At 41.6% G+C, this 26008-nt stretch overlaps 1 protein-coding gene across 5 annotated transcripts in view; it reads right to left on the reverse strand.

Moving 5' to 3' along the window:
• Positions 1–3162: 3162 nt before the first annotated feature.
• The window catches only part of ZDHHC3 (zDHHC palmitoyltransferase 3), a 33288-nt gene continuing 10442 nt past the window's right edge, over positions 3163–26008 (reverse strand). For 4 of the 5 annotated variants that reach the window (XM_014266267.3, XM_074540126.1, XM_074540137.1 and 1 more), the window contains exons 2-7: positions 21668–21997; positions 18820–18944; positions 15545–15641; positions 13564–13645; positions 11671–11801; positions 3163–3457 (exon numbers count right to left, since the gene is read on the reverse strand). In XM_014266267.3, the coding sequence (XP_014121742.1) occupies positions 3224–3457; positions 11671–11801; positions 13564–13645; positions 15545–15641; positions 18820–18944; positions 21668–21973 (975 nt within the window). In that variant the 5' untranslated portion in view covers positions 21974–21997 and the 3' untranslated portion in view covers positions 3163–3223. Of the gene's footprint in view, positions 3458–7341; positions 9000–11670; positions 11802–13563; positions 13646–15544; positions 15642–18819; positions 18945–21667; positions 21998–26008 lie in introns of those variants that run through there. The other variant, XM_074540163.1, reaches the window with a different exon arrangement.

The raw sequence follows: 26008 nt of genomic DNA on the forward strand, positions 1-26008 counted from the left end.
GCTCTTTAAAAAGTACAGCAGTGACCAAAGGCACAAAAGGAGTTACAAACAGCAAAAAATGCATTTTTTCACGAGATGTAAATTCCCTATTTGCATAGAAAACCTGTTGTGGAAGACACCAGGTGAGAAGTATGAGAACACTTTCCACATATGCCACGGCTCTGTCCATCACATATTAACACCTCGCACCAGAGCAGTGATGGGATCTTCAGCAGACCATGTCCCACTGAGCAGTGCAGGGGGAGCACCCTCCCTAGCCCCATAAATTTAGGGCACTACAAGCAGGCTCTCCAGGATGTCTTTCCTGGGAGTCAGCCAGGACCACAGCAGCATGGTGTGAACATGAAGGCATGCCCTAACAAAGGGCAAGAAGAGTACAGAGGGAAGGAAGGGAAGGTAAACAGTGAGCTTAGCTTCAATCTCATGTAAATCACGTTTGATCTCAAGCTACCAGTCAATCCTTAAAGAAGAAGGTTTATATACAAAAGCTGTTGATAAAAGAGATTTTTCCAACTTGTGAAGACTTGTGATTTCTGACAGCTGTCATACTACACTGAGACAGAAAGGAGATACACCAACAGGTACTGGGACTTTGGGAGAGGCCAAGGGAGACTGACAGCCAAGAAACACCAGAACTGATTTCCTGGGCATAGGAAGTCACCCTGCCCTGTCTTGAGGGCACCACAGCTGGAGCTGGCTGTCTATGCTCTGTGTAAGGCCCAGGGACACGTCCCTGTTTCATTCAGACTGTAACTGGAGGAGAGGAGATGACTGCTCTGGCTCTTACCCTCCTCTTCACACTACTTTTCTGTTTTCCCTATTAAAAAAAAAAACAAACCCAGAAATGCCAGCACCTGAGGAATAGGAGAGCTGGGAAACAGAACAAATTACAAATGTTCTCATGATGAAGAGAACCAGGTTTGAGAGTGGAGGAGAAATTTGGCTGCCTCCATCCATGCCTACCCAAAGCCATGTCCCAGAGTAGGGTCTCTGTCCTGAGAAGCACCCCTGGAACGCAGCACATGGGTTCTCTCCCAAGCTGACATCCCCATATGCCTGCACAAGGTGATTTTCAGCCGTGGGTTAGTTCCTCCCTGTAGCACCATTCCCACTGCAGACACAGCACCAGAGGCAGGGGGGTTACCTGGATGCAGAAGTGGAGCAGCAGGGCAAAATTAGAAAACATGAGCTGAAAAGGGCACTGTTACTCTTCCTCTTTCAACATGCCCATTCCTGCCTAAGGAAATCCCTACAGACCCGTGTATGTCCCTGACATCCCGCTCCTGTGGGATGCTGACAGGGAGGAACATAGGCTAGAGCAGAGAGAAGCTTCTTCCCTCAGCACCCTGCTGCACAGGGCAGACATCCAAGGCCTCATGGCTAAATGACATGAGAGGATATCTCATTTCCCCTCAAATGGGGGTGTTTCCCTTCAACCCAAAGGTTATAAATATGCAATTCCTAATGATGTTCTCTAGATCTGGTTTTCACTGACAAAGAGACATCCAGAGGGAACAGGGAATGGGACAACTATTCAGAAATACCTCCTGGATTTTGGTGAAGCTGTGCTCTTAACAGCCAAGGCACTCTATTTGTTTCCACTACTTTGCCAGATAAAAGGACTGCTGTGGCAGAGGACAAGTCCAGGAGAGAATCTCATCCCACCACAGTAGCCCTGAATGTCACACAATCAATGCACACAAAGATGCTTTCTGAGGGGTTAAAAATAAACATTAAAAAAATCTTGCACAAATTCCATTTGATATTACTCCTATAAATAATAAAAACTTCCTATAGGTCTTCCACAATACCATGCTTTCATCCCAAAAACGCCTTTCTCTTCCATTTGAGAGGAAGCAGTTATCTTTGGTACAGGTTAAGGGGAGGGGGAGATAAAAGCAAGCATGTTCTGTGGGGGGAAACCAGTAGCATATTTCTAGTCCCCTGCAAATTCAATGACAATTAATCTAAGGGATATGACAGAAGAGGAAGAAAAACACAAATGAAGAACAGTCTAAATTAAAACTAGCCTGACATCTGGAGGATGCCAAGTGCTTGCAGTGCATCTGAATGCAGCAGCTGGCAACACCTCTGCAGGACTTTGCTGCAACCACTGCCTCCTGCAGTGGTGCCCTCTTTGAGTGATGGGTGTTCCTTCTACAGGGTCACCAGCATTCCCCAGGGACTGGCTGCAAAATCAGTGAGAGGAAACCTGGAGCAATGGCACGTACAATGTTAGACCCAGTTAGATTAGGAGGCTCTATTAAATTCTCCACCAACTCTAGCTACCAAGGAAAGAGAAACATCTAAATTAGACAAGTCAGACAGAGAGAGGTAGTACCTCCATCACAGGGTGCTCACATCACCCTCTTTCACTGCAAAAAGAGCCCTGGGACCTGGCTTTGACTGCTTCCCTGCTCCCTGGGCTGCAGAGCTCAGCCAGGCAGCTCCCACTCCACACATCTTACATGCCAATGAACCACAGCCCCGGGGAAAAGCTTCCCCCCACCAGCACCAGCAGCTCAGCATCCCAGCCAACACTTGCTCCTTCTTGGCTGCACTGGCCATGGGTCGATGCTCCTGCCAGCACCATCACAAGCCCACCACCACCTCTGACAAGCACCACCAGTCCTGGGCACTCTCACACGCACAGAAGGTAAAAATTAACCCCTGGAGATATTTCAGAGCCCAAAGAAATCACACCCAGGGTGAGCTCATCCGTAGCCCTGCATCCCACCTCTGCTAAGACCAGTGCATTAGCAACACTCATAACCCACAAGCAGGAGCCAAGGGATGGCATGGGCTAAAGAGGATGCATTTTCCAGAAAACCTTCAGAGCTTGCTAATCTTGCCATCACACATTTAGTCTTCCAAAGGGCTGTAAGAGCAAAAGATTAGCCAGACTCCCTAGGATGGCACATTTCTGGGAACTGGAGCCAATCTATCTGACAATTACAAACTGTCCTTAAATGCCATGTAAGAAAAGACCAATAAAGCAGCTGACACAGGTCTGAAAGGAGCTTATGAACCCCATCACTTATGAAGCTCTCTCTGGAGATTTGCATTGCTTCTGCTAGTGCTGTCGTGTCTGTTCCAGACCAATACTCCTGAATTTTTTAATGCACCAGAAAGTATGTTAACAAACAACCCTTAAATCTCCAGCACAAGCAATTATTTTTTAAAAAGAACACCTGAAAGTTTCTCCTGGAGAAGGATGCTTTGCTTATTCACGCAACATTTGGATGGCAACATCTTGAGCCAGAAACTGCTCGATTTCTTCTTGGGTCATTATTTCAGACGCAGGAGCTGCTTCAGCAGGCACGGGGCTCTCGCAGTTCAGGTTTGAGAAAGGGTTGAACCAACCCAGGGAGAAGGCACCTCCAAACGCCAGCTTCATTCCTTCCCAGCCGCTGATCTTCTCCCACGTTGGCTTTTGGTTTTTGAGCCGCTCAATACCCTGCAAGAAGAGAAGAGTTTATGGTCATGTCATGCTCACAGCAGGTGTTTGAGCACCAAGCACTGTAGCACATGCAGAACTGCCTGCCTATAGCTAGGTTGATGCTATTCCAGTTTGAGTGAACTATGAAGACAGACACTCTGCATTACTGAGAGTTTCATAGCCACATTTAACAGCAAAACCCTGACACCAGATCTAATTCATGGGCAGTCTGAATCTTGCTGATGTATTTTGGAATCAGTTGATTTTTAGGGTACAGGGATGACTTCTGAAAAGCCAGTCTTTTGGGAAACATGGACCTCTTCTCACACAGCTTTTCAAATCCTCCCAAGGAGTGACAAAATGCAGTTACAACTTAAGAGTTTCACCTTGTTTGGGCATTTTTTTGCAATAGTTAAGACACAGCCAAAATACTGCACCTTTTCCCAGCAATCAGGAATTTACCACTGCCACACCTAGGCTAGTCACTAGAAGTTCACTCTGTGCCAGTTAAGAGCAAATATTTAAGAACACAACTTCCATTTACCAAATTGTCAAAGACAAATCACAATGCAAGCCAGACAACCTGCTGGGAGTTGAGAAAATCTGTACAGCATATTGTGGAGGCTTCAAAATGGGACTGGAGCCTTGGTCAGTCAATATTCTGATTAATTCTCCCTCCAAGAATGTCACTTTTAGTAAAGCAAACATTTTGATTGCACTTAGAGAACAAATCCATCAAATATGGGCAGGGACATGTTTTTCCCGATAGTCTTCTCCACATAGAAATAGGGAACTAAAATTTATTTTCTTAATGATTTTTTAAAGTCTATCACTGTGCGAAATAGGGCATGATTTTTTATGCCCATCTTCTGTATCAGGTAAGAGAGGAGTCAGATCTGCAGCTTCGTATGATCCACTCGTGATGATATACAAGTGACCACACAGAAAGTCTATTCTTAGAGAAGCAAGAATACTGGGATCCAAGTTTTGAGAAACTCAAGGGAAGGGAAAAAAAAGTGCAAATCGGGTTAAAACTGTAAGAAAGAACAGTTTTAGAAGAGCTGGAAGAACAGTATGCTTCTCACATTCTAATTCTACAGATTTTTCTTGACAACACACAAAACATTCAAAGCTTTGCAGCGAGGGGAAAGGACACACACAGCAGCTCAGCAGCACCACAGCTGCACTAGTTGCCAGCCTCGCAAATCAGACAGCAGCAGCAGCAGCTCAGTTTGCAGGAACACTGAGTCAGCAGAGCAGACCCAGGAGAAAGCACACCATAAACCAAAGCGCTGCATGCAAAGCTTTTATGAACTCCATTCCTTCTTTCATGCCCCATTTCTGACGCTGAATGAAGAGAAACCCAGCAGTCAACGTGCAGAAAGGAACGATGCAATACCAAATCAGAATTCCTCAGGGCTGTAATTTGGGAAAAAATCGGGCCCTGAAGGACTTTGAATGCTAAACACAGGCCTGTGGCACCTCACCCTGCTCCCAAGCTTGCAATGTACCATTCCAAGTGCTCCAGGGAGAATCCCCTGCAGCCTCTGGTGCCTCGGGATGGCACAATTTGTGTGCCACAGCCAGGGCCTGACCTTACCTCCCCGCTGGGCAAGGTGGAGAGGAGCAGAGTTTGCGCACTGCAGACCCTTGGCAAAGTGCTCTAGCACTACCATGAGCTCTTCCTGCAGGATACTGCATTTCCAGCACCCAGCGGCTGTGCAGGCAGGGGGCAGAAGCTCTGGCAGCCTAAAGCAGGAGAGCACCTTTGGCTGTTTCCCGTGGGTTAGTAACAAACTGGCTGGAGCATGGCTGGAGCACTAACTGCGTGAGCATCTGGAGAGAAGGAAAACAAGTAGCACAGAGCAGGAGGAGAGACAGACATCAGGCATTTAAACCCTTCCCTGAGAGCACAAGCTTCAACCCTGCCCTCAGTCGTTTCTGTAATCCACTTCAATCCCTGCTGCCATCTAGACTGGGAATACAAATTTGGAACATTTCTGGGCAGCAACCCCTCATTCCCTTCCCCCAAAAAACACTGCTCACCTGCTCCTATCAGCCTCTGCTAACCAAGGCAAGGTCAGGCTGAGGTTATGCTAATGCCAATTAGGGAGTAGTTCATCAGAACAGCCAGGGGCATACTTTCTCTCTCCCAGCCTGACCTCACTAATCCCTTCACAGCACGTATTCAAAATAAACAGAAGTTTTATAATTGTATCTAGATCTAATTTTGGCTGCTGGCCACATGGTCAGTAGGGCATGAGGTTATGCCTTAAAAAGAATCTAAGGGAGAGGGAAGGAATGCACAGCTGATGAAGACATTTAACTACTATTTAATTAAAGTTTTTAGTAAGAAATATACTTACATAAATCTCTCACCATTATTTACAAAGTGAGAATTTTGTGTATTGAATTAAACCAACATCTCTTTCTCTTTCCCATCATGCAGCTATTCCACTTAATTAAAAAAAAATGCTTAGAAGGCATCATCTTTCTCCCTGTTTCAAATTACATAATTTTGAACCAACACTGAAAAGACATACACTGAGAAATATAAGATACTGGACATTCCTCTTTAAGTAAAAGGCACAACATTGCAAACATGGGGACAGTTAGACAAGTTGACCTGTGACCACTGTGATGCTGTAGAATAACACCCATTTCTTCAATTACTGCCCTTGGTATCTGCTCCTGCCCAGTGCCAGAGGAGGATGGTGGGCTGCATGGTCTGACCCAGAAGCAATCTGCAGGACAGCTCTTGAATGTTAGAAGAAATGCATTAACTTCTTTCAATGCACTTTTAAGATGTGAAAGGAAAGAGCAAACAAAAAAGACAAGCACTGAGACAAATTGATGGTTAAGGAGAAGACACAGGAAGCATTGCCATTAGAAAATCATGATTAAGGCAGAAATTCTCTTACAGCAGTTCCTTCACATACTTCTGCATGGAGCACTACTTAGTTTTTTAAAACAGAAGTACTCTGATTTTGTCCTTCAATTTCTCTTGGCCACACTAAAACAGAACCAGCACCTGAAATCATAGTCCTGACCAAGAAAATACTTTCCATCAGCAAACCAGTAAGTCTGCCTTTCTCATACTAATACTGCCTTACTTTTAGTACCATTCCAATTGCATCAAGCAAAGTCATACAGCACAAGAAAATCTTAAGGCCCAGGTTATCACCACACACAGGACAGGCATGAGTGGCATTTCTGCGATGGTGCCTCATTTTAAAGACAAAACACAGAGTTTGACTGAAAATCTAAGTACTACAGAATACTGTTTAACAGTCTGCATCTGGTTTGAAACAAGAAAATCTCAGTAGTTACATGTTTTTCCACAATGGTCAAAAGGCCAGAACAATGTAATTAATCTTCCTCCAGAACACATAGCTAATAAGGGTAATTAAAATAAGTCCAAACTGGAATGTAGAATTTGTAATCAAAAGAATTTTTGAAGCAGTGAACTACAGAGAGATGCATTCATTAGTTAATTGCCTAGGTGACTAAAGCCTCTCCCTTCAATATATTCTGATTTTGCATCAGGGCAGCTTTATGGCCAAATTCTCTGCCAGTTCAAATTATCACCTGCACGTCTCACTGGCTGGACTGACCACGGCCCAAGCCCCAGCTTAAGGATTAAGGGAGTGTTCTCTGAGAAACAGCATCACATACTCAAACCAGAGTTACAGCCTCTCCCAGCTGCTGAAATAAACCACTGATTAACAGATCGGTATATTACCAATTAACTCACTTTTCAACTTAGAAGTTGTACACATAAGTTAATTAAATTTTATATGCTTCTGCCTGCTTGCATACAGAAGTGAAAGTTCAGAAAACCATTACAGATTTTTCCCAAGATTTGGAACAAAGAAAGAAAGAAAGAACAGCAAACAAGTTTTTGGAAAAGTTTTATTGCATTTGTTTTCCATATGGAAGCATTAACAGATTGAAAAGATGCAGCATTCACATTACTTCCAAAATGAGACATCCATTAAATTTCTCCTTCCCTGATCTCCCTCCCTTCCCCCGTGGCTTTGAAGCAGTCTAAGCAGGTCAGTTTCCAAAAAATATTTTAAACCAAGGAAAGAAAAGATTCCTTGGAAGTCACAGATGCAGCTGATTTGTGTATTTCCTCTGTTTGCAATTCATTTAATGAGCCCATGGGAGTTGTGAATCAAAAATATAAATAAAATTCCTGCCTGAACACAAGATGTTGTAATTAACATTAACAGTTGGGATTATTAATGGTTTAATAACTCTACCCGTTTTTGGAATGCACTCTGTCCCTCCCACTTTTCATCACCAAACAGTTCATAACAGCATGCATGCTCCTTACCATAAGTATTTCCCAGTTTCAAACCCTTACACATATATGTGTGTGTGCTTACACACATCCACATGTATGCATAAACAGGAGAAAAGATTTACAAAGCTCTAAACCAGGGCAAAGCTAACAATATAGATCAACCACCCTGGAACATTTACACATCCCATCAATATTAGTCTTTATAGTAATCTGGGCATTCATGTCAGTTTTTCACGTTAACACTGTTTAGCAGGCATTGCTCTAACAAGTCATTTACCAAGACAAACACACATCAAAAAACATGATTCTGCTATTCTAAACACTTGAAAATTAGCTTTCTTTCTTTCCTGGAAGTGTAAGGCATGTAATAATCCAAAGAGTCTTCTAAATCTGCCACAGTTATCCTACAGGGGCAACAATTTCCTGCACACAAGGGAGGGAACAGATAAAATAATGCCAGAAAAGATGGAATCAGTTCTGTGGCTGGAAGGAAAAAGGAGGGTGGAGTGAGAATTGGTTTGGCAACTTTGAAGTACTTTAACTGTTTGTGATCTCCAGGTCAACTGGCTCACTTGCTGTGCTGCCTTCTGGTCTTGCACCTTTTGGTACGTGAAGTATCTGCTTCCCTGTTCAAGTTCACTTATGAAAGAGCAATGTGCTCCTTCAGGAAGTCCAAAGGTGTCTGTGTAGGGCTGTTGGCACTCACAGGTCATCCACAGAGCTCATCACAGTCAGGAGACAGCATGAGAATTTACTCAGAAGAGGTGGGCCATAACAGAGAAGAGAGGATTCCCTTCACATTAGTTATGCCATACAGAAAGCAAAGAGAAACAAATGCCAGTAAAGTTAATTTGATAAAAAAGAAAGGAAAAAAAAGAAAAGAGAAAAAAAAAAAAGCAGCAGTTTCAGCCAGAGATATAGAATTATCTAAAATGGTGGAACACAGGGCTTTTTTTTCCTCTGCAATTATCAGCCACTTAATAGACATAAAAAAAGTTCATTTTGCTTTTTGTTTTAAACATTCATGGAAAATTTGTAACAGTAGTGCTGTAATATGTTTCTATTTTAGTGGAAATGCTGGTCAGGAATTCCTCAGACCACATATTGGTATGGGTCTGCTTTTCCTTGGTCTGGTGTTGCGAATGGGCTAAGCCATGCTATAGAGAACGGATGGCCAAATACTGCTTTCATGTTCATCCATTTTGTTTTTTTAGCCCATCTTCTCTCTTCCTTTTTCAACTGTTCTATTCCCTGAAAACAGAAATATGACATTTTCAGTCAAATACTCAGGTTTTGTAGCTCTGGATTCGGGGAAAGGTCTCCTCTCAGTTACCCCTCATCCGAGAGACAGAGTAAGAAAATACAAATGCATCTGTACTGCCTTTCCTTTTCTTCTCTCTGTTTTATATTAAAAAATACTAAAGCTAGAAACTGCTCCTTGGAAATAAAATTGCTTCTATTCTCTTCAGACCTACATACTTCAGAACCATTTTAGGATCTGCCATCCAATTGCCTCTGATGTCAATAAAAAAACCCCACCACTTAAAAGCAAACAAAAAGTATGTGCTTTAATGGCTGAATGCATTATGTGCTAACCAGATGGAAAAGTTTTAGAAGAAACCATTACAAGCTTGCAGACAAAAACAAAAAAAAGGGCCCAAAAACCCCACAAACCCAAAGATAATCTCTGTAATGCTCTCAGATTCACCAAGCAAGTTCAGGAAGTGCCCATGGCTCAGTGTAGCTGAGTCTACCTGGTGCCTCTTCATGTGTCATTAGAATCACTGCTAAAACATGCATGGGCTGACAGCAGGGAGAGAGGGTTAAATAAGATACTGATTTGAAGAAATCATTGGCATTGTTTAGTAAAGGTTAGAGGCAGAACAAAAATAAGCCATCAAGCAATCAGCTGAAACATTCACTAGTTAAACATTAAAAAGAAAATAAAAACCCATATTGTGTCTGAAGCCCAGGAAATGAATTTGGTCTTTCAGGAAAGCTATTTATGCTTGCTATAGAAGCCCAATAAGTTAGAGCAGTCACTGGACAGCATCACTCTCCCATGGGCAGCAGCAGCAGCTGGCAGATCACCCAGCTCCTTGACTCTGCATCTTCTGCAAGGCAAGGTTCCTCCTGACCTGCATGTGTCTGCCACGCTACGCAGTAATCACTGCCATCCATCTGTGTGCCTCAAATCACTGACGCTGGTGACACAACATGGGCAGCTGCAGGAGCTGTGCTGATCCCTGGGAATGTCACCTCCAGAGACAAGAGCAAAATGCCAGGGTTCTGGGTCCCTTCAGGCAGAGAGGAACCATCCTGGCAGGACAGCATAGTCAAACTGAGGAATGAAATCTCCCAGTGACTGGAATAGAAAGGTGAAAAAAGGGCAACATACGGCCCTGTCTCTAAAATGCAAATTAGAACACTGCAAGAGAGCACACCAAGAGCACTTCACCTGGAAATATTCCTCTGCTCCAAACAGATTGCTTGCATACAGCTAGCTCAATGCTAGCAAACAAACAATGAGACATTCCATAGAGCAGAATCCTTACTGGTACATATTAAAAAAACACCCAAAAGTAAAAACCCACAACCCAATGGGGGAGACCATACTTCATTCCTTTATTTTAGAATGTGGCATTGTTCCTTTAACATCTACGAGTCCCCAGAACTGCACTGGAAGGGAAAATCTGGAGGCTTATCTGGGTGCCCAGCTGTAGGAAGCAGTTTCTAAAAATTCTTGACAGGTTCCAAAGATAGAGAAATTCAAATGATGATTTCACAGGCAGCATTGCTAATTCACACACTTACTGCTGAACACAAGCTCAGCAGGATCTGTCCCACTCTGCACTTCTTCCTGGTGCTCTCCCCATCAGAAAGCACAGTGAAGTCTTCCTCTGAACACACACAGGTGGAACATCAGCCTCTTGCAGAAGCCAAGCATTAAGGAAAGCACTGCAAACAAAGGCTCAGAACAATGGGCTTGTACAGCATATAATGCCAGTCACAGCTCTCTGACAGCAGCAAAAACATCTACTCCAGCTTCAACTGGCCATGGGCAAACAAGGGGAAAGAAACCTAAAGAAGGCAGGGAAGGAAAGAAGAGCTGCCCCTCTTTTAAGACTATCACTTCTCTCCAGCCACTCTGGTTAATTCAAATACCTGAGCATGCTTGGTGAAGAGTGCAAGTATTCACAAGTGTGGGAACACCCCCAGGAGTCACCAGCTCCATCTTTCCAGAAGTGGGCCAATACATGGATTTAGGACTGGAATATTACTATATAATCTTTACTATGCCATCTTCAAATCAGAGATGGCTTGGTGGATTTGCAGCAGACTGTATCCAGCAGTTTCCATGAGCCTACTCCACTCCCTTTTCTTTTTCCTTCTGGTTTCTGGCAGGAGTTTTTGAACTGCTGAACAGGTAGCTAAGGCTGGAAAATCTTCTAGCCTAAAAGGTGTGTGTGCATGTGGGTGTGTGCATGTGGGTGTGTGTGTTCCTCCCCCAACTTCTCATCTTGGCTTTCCAGCCTTTCCAGCACATAAATCTGTGAACAGTGACAACCAGGACACACAGCTGAATTTCAGACAATACTGATGTAAAAGCAATTCATTAAAGGAGAAAGGTTCTGCAATCCACAGGGACAAACACTCTCTACAGAGTAACCCCAGCTACCTATGCCTACCTCATGGGAGCTATGGCAACACAGCACCCCAGCCAACACATAGGATACTGTGTCCCACAGGAACCCTCAGAGAGCACCATCCAGCACTGTGCTAGCTCAGCTTTATTACACTGGATCTCTCCTCAGAGGGTACATGGGTCTCCCTGTGCCATGAGGCAAAACCTTGTAGCCCTGTAGTCACTGTTTCTATAAATGTGAGAGAGACAGGGCAAAGGAGAGAGTGAGACACCCACCGTTTCATCAGTGCAGATGGAGTGTACTTGGGTCCCAAACATAACTGAGGTGAAGATGAGAAATAGGAGAGCTTCAAAACACAAGAGGATGAGTAGAATCACTGTAGTTGGTGGAGAGAAGGAACTACATTCTGTGGAGACAAAACAATGGAGTTGGAAAAGTAGACACCAAGTAATGCAGCTGCTGCAAAACTCCCACTAAGCCATGAATTTCCCATACCCAAACTATCAATTAATTATATGAACAACATTTCCAGAAAGACACACAGAGAAGCTCTGACATTCAACCATAAAATGATCACTCCCACAAATTTCAAAAAAAGTGAAAAAGCCCACCAAAATCCCTGCAACACTTCAAGACTGCGACTTTCTTTTCCACTTTGGTGTTTCCCCAGCACACCAACTAGGATGCCATTCTCCTCCATTTTGCATGGAGGTTCTCTCTTAAATCTTAGCCTTAACAGATTCTCCACAGTGATAAGTCCATTAAAAATCTCAAGTTGGCAGTCAGGACATGAGCATATGTAGCACCAATACAAAACCAGGGGTGCGCTTCCTTTCGTAACTGTTCTAAGCCGTAATTAAAAGAAGGTCAGATTAAACCAAGTTCCTATTCTTCCTCATACTCAATAGTGCAATCTCAAGCAAGAGCTGAAAAAAGAAACCCAAGAAGGTAATTAGAAAGGAGGAGCAGAAGAAAGTAATGTTATAGGGCCAAAGTCATAGTTGAGTGCTGCAAAGTATCAGTTGAGTGCTGTAAGTGCCAGAACATCTCCACATTTTTCCAAAATCTAAGACTCTCACCAAAAGCTTGTATTTTTCTAATGAGATCTTAGGCTTAAACAGATAATCAGGAACTAACACAATCTGCACAAACACAAGGCAGCTGGAACAGCACATCCATCTCTCCTAACAGCTTTGTTCTGCCACCTAAACCTGGGACAGGTAGGGAAGTACTTTCCCCACAGGAAGAGGCTCTGAGAAAGGACATAAGGGAAATCTCTTTTAATGTATCCTTCCTTTATTGCCCTGGCCACTGCAGTCAAATGCAGATGTTCTCAGTGACTGCTGGCAGCTGTTTTACAAAGTTTTGAAGTGCAGAACAACCTTTTCAAATTCAATTCATATGTGTATCCTCTGCAGTACTATGATCTAAAACCAGTCATGATATTGAGACTACTACTGAAATTCCAAGGGAAAAAACCCTCCTCCTTTTCCAAAAAGACTCACAGGCAGTACATACATGTGCACACACGTTCTTTGATACCTTGCTGTTCAACTCAGCATTACATTGAGGGTTTCCCATATCCATTTGTGGTTTTAGGAACATACATAAACCAACTCTGTGAAAATGTACTCACTGACTACTTCAGACTGAATGCTGAAGTTTTTGGTTTCACTTTTTTGAGCTGTTTGGGCTCTGGTTTTGGTTTGCAGGGTTTATGTTTTTCTGAGGAAAAGAATTGTTTGTTCTTGTAAGGGTGGATTTTTGGATAAGAGCAGCATGTTTTCCTGGCAGTCTTGCAAGAATGATTCACAGTACCCTTTTAAAAAAAGCATACACATTCTTCTTATCTTTTGCTAGCATTCAGGAAATTAGTGCTGTGTTCATGTCAACAGGTTATTGCACACGTACCCCTTAGGTGTCTTTACATATCAGCTTTTTCCTAGGCACTATCAGGTGTAAGTTAAAAGAGGACTTTTCAGGACAGAGATTCCAGCAGCTCAAAAAGAATTATGAAGTCCCAGGAATCATCATTAAAAAGACCAAAACAAAATAGTGATAGCATAGCAGAACGCTGATAGCATTCTTCTGAAATAAGCCAACTGCATTCTAAGTTCCTATTCAAAGGATAATCTGTTATTTTAATAAGGTATTTTGTTTATACTCACTTGTCCAGTCTTCTTCAAAGCAGTACAAGAAGTGAAATCCCACCATGATTAGGGCATGCAGGGAAATCAGTGCTATATACATCTGAAAAATAAAGGATGTAATACAGGGACCAAGTGAGTTCAAAGACCAAAATGCCTTATCTTCCCAACACTTTATTTAAAAGCACAGTGCTAAGAGCTCAAAATAAGACCAAACCACAAAACAACTCCAAAAACTATCAAGCTCTCCCACCTCCCCTGAAAAAGCACTGTGAAGCTGGCAAATGCCACAATTACAGACTCCTTCTCTCCTTATGAACAGCTCTAAGCAATCGAGGCAGATGCTGAATCCAAGAGCAGCTGGATTCAAAACAACCCAGCCTGCTGTGTCCCAGAGTGGCCTTCCACACAGCTCACTGCCCCTACCTCACCTCAGCACTGCACAACTTTCAGAGAACAGTAACACTGATCAAGGTACTCTGTTGTCAAAGCCTACATCCTTGCTCTTGACAGCACTAGAGTTTCCCAAAGAAACAACAGCCATTTTCTTTTAACCAGAAAATGCACTTTGTTTTCCAGTATGAGGTTCAGGAAATTTTTTTTTAAGAAGTACTTTCTCTGAGGCAGACAGTGGCATAGAAATTTTCTTTCAGGCTTTAATACTTCGTACTTATTAATTTTTGGCTTAAACCAGGTCTCAGCTTTGTAATAAAAACTGTATGTAACAAAAAGTTAGAATAAAAGCTACATGCAATGTTACACCTAGACTACAATTTACTAAGACAGGGGTAAAAAAATTACTCTTCTGAACCTACAAATTCTGACAAAGATAAGCATATAGCAGAAGTGAGAAAGGTTTTGTAACAAGAAACACCTCTAGAAGCAGTAAAAAGCAATAGGGGAGAATTCTGGTTTTCCTTGCAAGTCGAGCATGCTGCTGTTCTTTCACTTGCTCATGTGTCAAAAAGAATATCCAAGAATAAAACCAGCAACCCTTATTTTGTTTCTCTCAACAAGATTAAGTCTTAAATACAGTCTGCTAGAAAGTGGATATCAAGTTCTAATAGTAACTGAAATCCTTTTGAGAGGACTAGAACACCTAGCTCACTTCTCAAGGTTAAAAAAAAAAACCCTGTTTGCTCATAGGAAAGAAATAGGATTCATTTTGTTCTGTAATTCACATCCTTGCAAACCCCACCATAGAACATTAGGCCTGTCATTTAACTGAAAATCTCCTCCTTTCTGCTTGGTAATATGAAAACACACTTCCTCAAACCTACAGATGTCTCAGAAGATTTATTAATAAAACAGAGCATCACTGAGACTCAGCCTTGTAATGTTCACACTACTCCCACGGGATATTTGCAGTTCACTTTGATGAAACACTTTTCAAACCTTCCAGAAATATCCACTGTTCAAGTTTTTACTCCTGTTTCCTTACTCATGATGCTACAGATATAGTACAAAAAGTCAAGCACCTCCGTGGTTTTCAAGTACAAAAATAAACCACTTGCAATTAAAAGGTGGATAATTCTTATCCAAGGGGGTGCAGACTTCCCACTCCTTCTTTGAGATGTGGCAACAGCTCTTATTACATGATCCCACACAGATACTTGTACAACCATAATGTTTAGGAACCCTATATATGGCCTGGGATCCTACCAGCCAGTGTTTGATGTAAAAGGATAGCCTCTCCCTCAAAGAGCTCAGCACCACAATACACTACCCACATTACAAAATAGGTGCTGAACAACCACCAATACAAATCTCAAAAACCCCTGACAAATGCTTCCTGTGATGCCTCTTCCTGTTGCTGTGGATGGATGGTGGGGAGGGAGGTGTTTCCTAATTAGTGAAACAGAAGCCTGCAGCAGGTCCCCATAAAGTTCTTCCAAAAGACAAGGGAAGAGAACACCAGCCCTGGGAGCTGCTTCACAGACTCTGCACTACATTTCAGCACTTCCCACTGGACAACCTCAAGCATCACCTGCAAGATACTTACTGTAAACAGTACAAAGTACTTCTGGTTATTCTCTCCCACACAGTTATTGACCCACGGGCAGTGATGGTCCATTTTCCGAATGCACCTCTTGCAAACACTGAAAGAACACAGGTCTTCATTAACAGCACTTTTCATTCCAAGAACACAGGATTTTACAGGGGTTTGGGGGACAAAGAATTTCAGCTAAAGAACCAAAGGTGAAATCTGAACATAAAAGAATTTACTTGCCACTATATTTATATTTGTGGTTTGCTTACTTGACTAAGCCTGTTCAAAATGAATCATACAATACCAAACCACCATTGCAAAAATTAATGCCACACACCAATGGTTCTTTCCAAAATATGGTTTGAACAATACATTCAGACAGATGGAAAAACAAATCTGTGATTTTTTTTTAATTTTAATCTATTTGGCCTGTAAAAATGTCCACAGATTAAAACTAAACATAAATCACAAATATACAAAAGGTAGTAATGAATAAAGATACTTCTTGGAGTTGCTAACAACAGACTCAGGTTTATTTGCCCAGGTTTATTTGCTGGTAGCAGGAACTTGAAATCAAATAAGGCATTAGGAAAGATTCTTGACATCAAGCAGAAAATAGCTGTGGCAGTCAGTCAGGAAGATGGTACCACAATAGACATTCAAGGTGAAATTAGATGTTAAAGTACCTCACAAAACCAGACTAATGAAATCAAAATTCAAATTCTTGCCAATGTGCAAATTGTGGCTGGAAGTCAAATAATTAAAACATTATTACTTTATATATTACTCTGAACATCATTCTCTTGCTTAGTCAGTGACTGCTCCAACACACATAATAAAGGAAGTCTTTTTCTCTGCTGCTTTCTCATATGATAGGAGACGAAAGCCAGTCAGTCTCCTGATACCACATTGTACAAACAAGCACAGAAATCAAATATGAAAAAACACAAAACCCCAAAGCAAACAAACAATAGACCCAGAAAGGAAAGAGCCATTCCAGAACAATTCTGGCAGCAAATAAACAGAAAGGACTAAGTGCTCTGCTAAATTATTTTTCTTCTTATAACAAAAAGCATCTTGACCTCAATATAAATAATAAACCTCAACATCCAAACTTAAGGGAAACGCAAATGAAAACATAAATATGTTCTTATCAGCATGTATGATAAATAATAGAACATCTCTGTCAGAACAGCCTTTCACTCACTTTAATTGGTGGAAGGGGATAATCCCCAAGGATATGGGCTATGCCTGAAAAACAAATGAGTTGCTATAGGCTTGATCCTAAATGAAAGTCCAGGCAAGCACATCAGGAGCTCCTTCTCCTCAGGCAAACATGGGTACCATACTATCTGTCAGTCCCATGTCCAGTGGGAAACAAGAAAAAGCCATCTTTTGCCAGAGCAAGCAGCTTAAAATTATTTGGAGCTACATGGCGTCTAAAATCAGCAGGCACAGTAAAAGCAATTTATCTGCCAGCTAATGTACTTTGTAAGACAAATATCTCTCATTGTGATTAAAAAAAGGAAGGGGTAAGGTGAGGAAGATGGTGAAGGAGGAGGATGCCTCCCTGTGTGCAGGTGTGCACACACTTCCCTTGGGCTCTGGGAGAGGGGAGTACCCAAGCAACCCTCCAAGTGCTGCTACTTCCCCAGAGGGACACCTGAAGCAGCCACAGCACAGATGTGAAAGAGGCAAAGAGGCACGAGAGGAGACTGGGAGGGGAGTTTTATTCCATGTACACATACCAAAAACAGTTGGATGACAGGCAGAACAGGAAGCTAGCTGGTGGAAAAGGAAACACAGAAACCACAACTAAACACTACAGGGAGCAGGGATTGCCCATAGTCAGACACTTCCCCCATTCAACCACCCGGGTTCCAAATGCTGGCAGGACTAGTTTAGTGGGCACAGGGGACTCACTAAATAGCACATCCATCAAAAACACCCTGGTCCCTCTGGCATACAGCTAGCAGGATCTCCTGCTGATGCATACACTCAACCTTGGTGTCTTAAAGTCTAATAAATCTCCTAGGCCACAAAAAAAAATTGTGTGACTGAAGATTCTCAATAGCATCAGTGGTGAGTGGATCACCTTCCCAAATCTTAATGTCTAAAACCTTATCTTAAAGGACAGAAAAAAGGACCACAGTGACAAGGTTTTGTCTTTATCCAGAGTCCTTTTCATTTACCTACACTGTGAGTCATCATCAAGACAGCATTTTAGATGTGAAGTTTCATTCATAATTGAAAAGCTGTCAGAGGAGATTTTACAGTAGCATTAATAAGTGATTGGCATGACCACATTGCTCCTGCTGAACAACCGACTCCCGATTTTCATTAAAATTTAAAAAATAAGGAAAACCAACAAAAAATAAAAGCATCTGCAAACTGAAGCTCTGAAAACAAATATAAAAAAAGTAAACAGCAGGACAAGTTTGCTCAGCTCATTAGCACATATTTCCCTCCCCACAAGACCACTGCATGAATCAGCACTAGCCCAGATGTGAGCTCTCTCTGTGTATGTATTGGTTTTTGAGTAGGTAAGGAAGTGACACCAGTGCAAACTTATTAACTACTTACTGGAAAGCAGGTTCGCTTGCTTTAAAAGCAGAAGAGAATTTTAGGAAGTAGTTATTTTTTTGCTCACTGCCTTTAGTACTAAAAAGCTCACTACCAGTTACTGTCTTCCAGGAAGTTTATCCTACCAGAAAAAGAAAGGACATGACAGATCAGTAGGCATACTGATCTATCACACAGCACAAAAACAAAGTCACAGCACTCAATGGAAATGTGGAAGTCTGAACTCTTAAAAATACATATACAATTACCTGCACTTCAGTTTTAACTTAAATAACACTTCTAAATAGAATACATAGTTTGACAAATGGGTTTGTGAATAAAAACAAAAATGGAAAAGACACAGACCCTTTGGGAGACGCTTTATGGATTTCTATGCATTTTGGTATAGAATGTCTCTTTTCAAGTCATGTTTACATGAAAATTTATGGAATGTCAGTTAGAAGTCTGGAACCAAGGCAGCACTCAAAAACTGCAAGTGTTTCTCACTTTGCACAAAGTAGCCCTGGCCTCCTATACGTGAAAATTTGTCAGAAAGGTATGAGATTTCTTGTGAGAAGCTTAAATGTGTCTGGTGCTATTGGCAACAGATTTTGCATGCCAATCCCTCAAGTGACCCACTCCAGTGTCAGACTGCAATAACAAGGTACACTGGTGAGTAATTCTTGAGGTGTTGATGAGACAGCTCTCCTCAGAACAGACTTTACCTGCAGTGATGTGCTCTGTCGGGTTTGATGCTACAACACTTTGGGCACTTGTAAACCACCTGTCCTGGCTTTAGCTGTAAACTCTCGATGAACTCTTTTGTGGCATTACCTTTGGGTACAGCACCCTGCAGGAAAAGAAAACAAACCAGGAGATTAACTTGCACACTTTATGGCTGCTAAGAACAACAGGATGACTTAAAACTAAGGGAGGGGCAGAAAGAAAAAGAAATAAAAGTTTCCCTAAGATCAACAGAACAGAGTTTTAAGAACAGCAAGAAGATTCAGAAAAGAAATTTAAATGTGGTCTTAAAATATGGAACCACATACTTACATATAATTTTGGCGGGACTTTTGTTGTTTTTTTTTTTAAACATCAATTAAATTCCACTTAAGCAATTAGTCTTTTGTAGTCCTACAGTAACCTTGACATATTTAAGAATCCTCATCCCTCTTTTCACATAAACAAATTTATCATGTCAGTGTTTCCTAACACACAGAAAACTGCAGATGTTTTATGCCAGTAGAAGCAGCTTCTTCTGAAGTATTATTGTGTACATTAAGAGTTGCTGGTAAATAACTCATGCATTTATAGTTATGCTTTTATTGCGTATTTGCTATTTAAATTGGGGGTTAACATTCAAACAATGAACACTACGAATTGTCACACCTGAATAAGACCAGGTAAAAAATTCTTAGCTGTGCAATTTCCAATTCAAAGTATATCTTTAAATACATAACATATTGCTGCTACAGGAGCCCAAGTTCATGAGTTTACAGTTTTTATAGGGACAAAAACTTGCTCACAAAAAAAACCCCAAAAAACCAACAAAACAACAAAGAAACCAAAGAAACTCCCCCTGCTAAAAAAAAAGAGCACCATGAAAGATGGTGTATGAAAACACTGCTAGTACACTGGCACAATTTACTTCTGTGAATTTAAGGGTTTTTAAATTGAAATAAAAACAGAGCTGCAATATTTCAATAGATTTCTGATGGAAGAGTCTCCTTTCAATACATCTATACAACCTCCTAACAGCAATAAACAGAAGTGATACATGAATGAGAGAACTGCACATTAAACCAGTAGTATGAGACTTTGTAAAACAATCTTTGGGGGCTTTTCCCCACAAAAACTCCCCGACAAGCCTGACTAATTTAAAAATTACCAAAACCAATTTCCACAAAATTGCTGCAACTCATGTTCTCTCTCTTCAGTATGCAGCACAGCTCAAACTTTAGGAATGTTTTTAGCAAGGATCCACTGGAAGAAGTTTTTAGAAGGATCCACTGAAATGCAGGACACCCGCTCTCAATTGTGAAGAACTGAGTTGTTAATTTATTTATAATAAGAATTCTTCTTGTTTGCCTCAGCAGTGCTTTTTGTTTCATTCTCATCCTACATATGCCCCTGGTTCCCCATGTCCTGGAAGGTTCCATAATCCCAGACTCACTGCCAGATGTTAGTGCACCTCTTCTCTGTGTCTTCCTTACTGCATTTTATTTAGCTGAATTCCTCATTATAAAAATGAAACAAAATCCCACTGGCTCTCCATCCACATACATAAATCCCACCTCACACAAGGAATTAACATATCTTTTCCCAATTACTCTCAAAAGAAATTGTATCTGCTTCTCCAACACTGCTCCAACTAGCCCATTTCAAAATACAGCTTTTGTTTCACAAGAGCTGCTGCTAACTCTGCAAAATAATTCCAGCCACCTGAAGGTCCCTAAGCACAAAAATCACACAACATACAATAATTAACAGCCACCCCTAGGATACAAACTATCTAACAAACTGCTGCAACCCTCCATTCCCGAGTCCAGTGATCAGAAGTTTCAGAGGCTGAAGTACTGCTTACACTTCTGCCCAGCAGCAGTAGCATGCAATTCAACAGTCTTTACCACAAATTGTGAGAATACCCCAAATCAAACCATTTCTGCAGTGCTGGGGCTTCTGGAAGAGCTACAGTATAAGAAACAACAATTGTACTGAAGTGTCAACATCACCTAACAAGGTTTCAAGGGGGCAATAACATTTGGAAGGGACAGAGTTATCAGAGGCACACCACCACTCCCAACAGCAGCAAGAACATTTGTGAGGAAGGAGAAGTCTATGCTGGTCTTTCCTTCCACTAACTAGTGGAGATGGGGTTTTGAACTGAGTCTACTGTCCAGAGGTTATTAAGGAAAATAAACCGTCACAGGCCATTCAGAATTAGCATCATGGTGCTAAACTTTACCTTGTCACAAACTGAAAGACGAGAGAGTAGGAGATCTCATCTCTCAAAGCAATGTCCTAAGGATACATACAAAGAGATCTCACAACTCTGATGCTCCCCAACTTGCCTAAGAACTGCCATCTCATGCTCAGACCATACTTATTTCAGCATTGTCCAATACACTCAACAAAATCAGTAGAATGAGAGATGGTAACACAGCTTTTCAAAACAACACATATTCTGGTCTATTCTGCTGAAGCAATACTTGCCAAGGCAGACAACCAAAACCAGCTTTTCCAGCTTTCCTGTTTGTCAAGACACAACAAGCCACAAACACGAGATCTGCCACTGGGGAGAAAACAGCATCGGAGGGAAACTCTCCTTCCCAGTGCAGAAAGAGGAGCTGCTCACACACCAGGAATCTAACGCTGGGTCCTCGACTTTGCATCCGACTTGAGTGGGACGAAAAATTAGCATACCACATCAGCAGCCTCACTCAGCAGGCTGACACACAAAAGTTATTTAAATCTGCCACTCACTCAGCAACTGAGTTACCCAACATCTAGCAGACAAGAAAAACACCGCCTGTTTCTTTCCGAGACACACAGAGAGAGGTGGATACTTACTGGATCTGTCAGCATAGCACGAAAATGTGAAGCCAAAGCGAGGAAAGCCAAGGTGTTGAACAGTGTGCCATTGATGACACTATAAACATAATCTCTCGATGGAACTAGCATGACAAGAAGGACTACAAAGTCGGCATAGAACACCAGCATCCAGGTAACGACAGCACATGCAATACCACAGCCATCTCGAATAAACCACATTGTTCCCAGGGAAGCGCGGCTAGGAGGTGGAACACACTTTTCTGGCTGGAGGTATTCAGGTGTCCTTTCAATATCTCTGAAGCGGTGGACTGGAGTAATCATCATAGGCTATTATGTCCATACTTGCATCTGAAAGAGAGTCAGAAACAGTGCTCACTGCTCTGCCAGACATCCAGACCTCTGTTCACATAACGGCACGGTCATCGCATGGGAAAATTGCAGAAAGTGAGATGAAAGAGCAAAAAAGGTAAATAAACCAAACATAAAATATTGGATTGGGAAACCACACTCTTGCGCTTATCGGAACACTCCTTACTCAGAAGACTCTAAGTGCTTTTAAGGAGTGCTTAATTACACACTAGGTCTACCTGTGCGCCACCTCCACCTCCCTAAGTGGAAGGCAGCAGGCATTTTAATGAAGAAAAAGTCACCAGGTAGGAGCCAACAGGAGTGGCTACAACAGGAACTGAAGCAAGAACTCAGCACTGTCACGTGAGGGGAGAAAAGTCCTGTCACAGCTGGCAGGGTCCCCTTTTTTCTGTTTCATATCTGGGGAAGGGAAGGTTCTTTCCTACACATACTGGGAAACTTAGCAAGTGGGAGAGGCTTCCTTCCTCCTTACCCACTGACTCCCAGCTTTGGGGTAAAAGTGCAAAAACAAACAGCAGTACAGTCAGATATGCACAAACTGATTAAGAAGCAACCCAGGCAATATCTTGACAGGAACTTCTGGTCTTGGCTGGAGGATGTTATTTCCCAACAACAGCTCTTTCCCACTCTCACCTCCTCCTCTGGCCTTACATCCCTTGGAAGTCTTCTGCTTTGCCATGCCTCTCCCACCACCTTTGCTCCATCCCTCAATGGCATTTGTTTTGCTTCCCATTTTCCAGCCAACTGCACTCTACTGTAGCAAGAGGACAAACACTGACATTGCCCTGTCCTCTCCTCTCCAGCTCTGCAGACACCTTGTCTATCCAGAGAGTAAGAGCCATCTCAGAACCAGGAACAGTAACGCTCCAGGTTTGCGCCAGGATTGTGTTTCAGTGCAACTCCCACCAAATGCAGGCATTAGAGAAAACAGAGAGGGTACTTTTAAGTCTTTGGCAAGGCATCAATCCATCTGCACTCACTCCATCCACCACTCAATGCTGGAGCACACCTGGAATGTTACACTTTGAAAGCAGCTCTTTACACACCCAGCAACCTCTTCAAAACACACTTCTACTCCGAGTATTTGCCCAGTGCTTTAAATGCTTCACAACATTACACCCTCTAAGATCCACCCTCTAAGATCCACCTTCTACAAAAATGGCTGCAGTCATTCTACTACCAAACACACTGAATTGCAGATCCCTGATGGAAGGTATCAGCCTCCTGCTATTTCAAAATGTAAAGCTTATTCTCATGGATTTGCAAAACAACAATGCTCACTATGCCATTTAAATTCAGAGAAAATGTTCACCACTAATTATTTTTTCAGCCAAGAAAGTTCACCCTAAAGCTATTTTTGTCATTAATTGCTTAAAAATGGATATATTTCACATAAAACATAGTGAGAGAACTGCAGAAATCCCTAGGACTTCAAACCTTTCTCCAAATCTTATGGCTAAATTCTGCCAAGTACAAGAAGAAAGCTCTACTCTCCCTAACACCAACCTAAATGGAGATGTTGCTTCCCCTATCTCAACAGGGAAGGAGGTGATAGTTTACTTTTCAGCTGTACCAAATTCATAAGAGGACAATTATTCTTTCAGAGCCAAAGAATAAGGTTATTAATTTGCAGGATGATTAATTACATACAAGCACAGAGCTTTGTGCACCTGACTGCGAGTGACACAAAGAGAGGTACTGGAACTGCTGTGGCCACAGTGAGAAGCAAAAGCCAGGAGCACAAACCTCCTAGGTGCACAGAAGCAGATGAACTAGACAATTTACAATATTTGTTGCTAGCACAACTCATATAAATAAACTAGGAGAGTTAGGTATTTTCTCATTTTTCCACTTGGAACATTTAGTATGCTGCCAAGGAAGTTTAAGGTGGTTTATGAATCTGAAGAAAGTCACGTGAATTAATGTTAAAGCATATCAGTCTTGTATTTATACACACATCCCACAGAACAGAAATATCAAGATGAAAATGTCCTTGTGAGGAATGTCATTTACTTTAACAAGAAAAAAGCCCACAACAAAAAACCCACTCCTCATTCACAAAATTCACAAAATACATTGTAATTACTCTGTATTTTAACCACAGGTATAATTCAGCCTTGTGATTTCTGATATTTAGGAAGACAAGCTATGTAATTTTTGTAAATAGTGATTACCCAAACAATATGGCAGTCTAAGTTCAGATAAATCTATACCTACTAGTACCTGCATACCTTTTCTCCCGTTTTTCACAACTGCTGTAAGGACAACTATGTATTCAAACATTCACACAGACTTAACAAGTACTTCAAAGACTTAGTTCTTCCACTCCCTCAAGGAAACAGGTTAACCTTCACTGTGTTGTTTAATAATCTTATTAAAATTGCTACGCTTGCTTGCCAGCTCAAAATAAAACTGACATAATTAAAGACTCACACCTGACAACAGCATTCAGTTGACAAGAACACATTACACTAAAAAGTAAGAAAGAAAACTGTAACTTAGGTGTTCAACTTCCAATCAAAAGTTTAGACGTGACACATCAGGTGCAGTAACAAGCTGGGACAGCCCTGAACACAGACTCAGGATTTTTGCCCAGACTTTTTCCTCCCCTAAGGTTTTGCATCCCAAAGCAAAGGAATCAAACAGTCACAGGAAAAGCAAACTCCTATTTAAGAAAGGAATCCCTTTGACAAGTCACCTTAAGGTCAGAATGAGCAAAGACTGACTGAAAGCTGAACAAATACACAGTGATTAAGCTGTGGGTTTAGTCCTGAATAGCACACTTCAGCAGTGAAATAAAAATTAATCTCTCTTGCAAGTGCAGGAAGTAGTTTCACTCCAATAAAAGTTCTACAGCTCTCTCTCAAATACATTATTAAGCTAAACTGGGAAAAAAAATTAAGAAAAATCTATTGCTGTGTTACTGTCTAAGGAGAAACTGGAAGGAGCCTTGAGGCCCCCTCAGTCTGAAAGTCTGGAGACTCAATTCTGCAGGGAGTTAAGAGGACAGAGCACAGGCCCCTGACTGTGACTGGAGGAAAATTTTGTTATTTAGTGTACTCTGCCATTTAATGCTCGCTTCAGAAGCCTCATTAGACAACAAAATTAATCAGTACATAAACACCATAGACTGTTTTGAGAAATACATATGTGTTTTAGTGTTCATTATCTTAAGAGTCAAGCTATAGGAGCTTAAAGTCTCAGCTTCTCTCCTGCATGACCCAGTTAGTGAGGGTTTTTTTAATTCCTTGCTCTTATATATACAAACATCTGTTTTGGTTTATGCTATCCAGTTTGGTATTTTCAGATAAATAATACAACAACCAAAAAAAAAAAAGGTTGTAGCAGGGTGGAAGCAGTAACTTGCACTAACTGGTTTGCCCTTCAGTCATGCTGCATATGAACTTAATTTATAATACAGATGGAATTTGTCAGCTCCTCCTGCTTTGGAGCAAACAATATGTAAACAATGTAGGCATAGGGCTTAAGGATTTAATCTTGGTGTCAGGCTACAAGAGAGGCCACTAGGTAAATGTGAGATACGATGACAACACACACATCAATTCAGCTTAATTACATGACAGAGCAAAGACCTTTCCTTGTTTTTTTTTTGTCTGGAAGGCATTTGGCAATACAGGAACAATCAAAAAACATGTAATACATAAGTTAGAAATGTAAACAAAAATGAAAATCTACTTCCCGCAACAATGAACACTTAAAATATGCTACTACACCCTATATAAACTGTCTTTTTACCTGCTATAAGCCACGTAAAAAAAAAATCTGGTTTTTAATTGCCTGTGACGGCCAAAGAATTTGTTAAGAATGCACAAACAAATTATGTGGGCCTTCACCCAGTAAGTGCCTGAAAGCTACCCGAGGTTCTGATGTAAAACTTACAGCAAGCTTAAAACCACCATCATTGTGAAGCTGCTGATTTTCATGTAATTATTCACGTTAGTGAAGTCAAGCACATGGGTATGACTTGCA

The sequence above is a fragment of the Zonotrichia albicollis genome, chromosome 1, assembly GCF_047830755.1.
Source record: "Zonotrichia albicollis isolate bZonAlb1 chromosome 1, bZonAlb1.hap1, whole genome shotgun sequence".
NCBI classification, from domain to species: domain Eukaryota; kingdom Metazoa; phylum Chordata; class Aves; order Passeriformes; family Passerellidae; genus Zonotrichia; species Zonotrichia albicollis.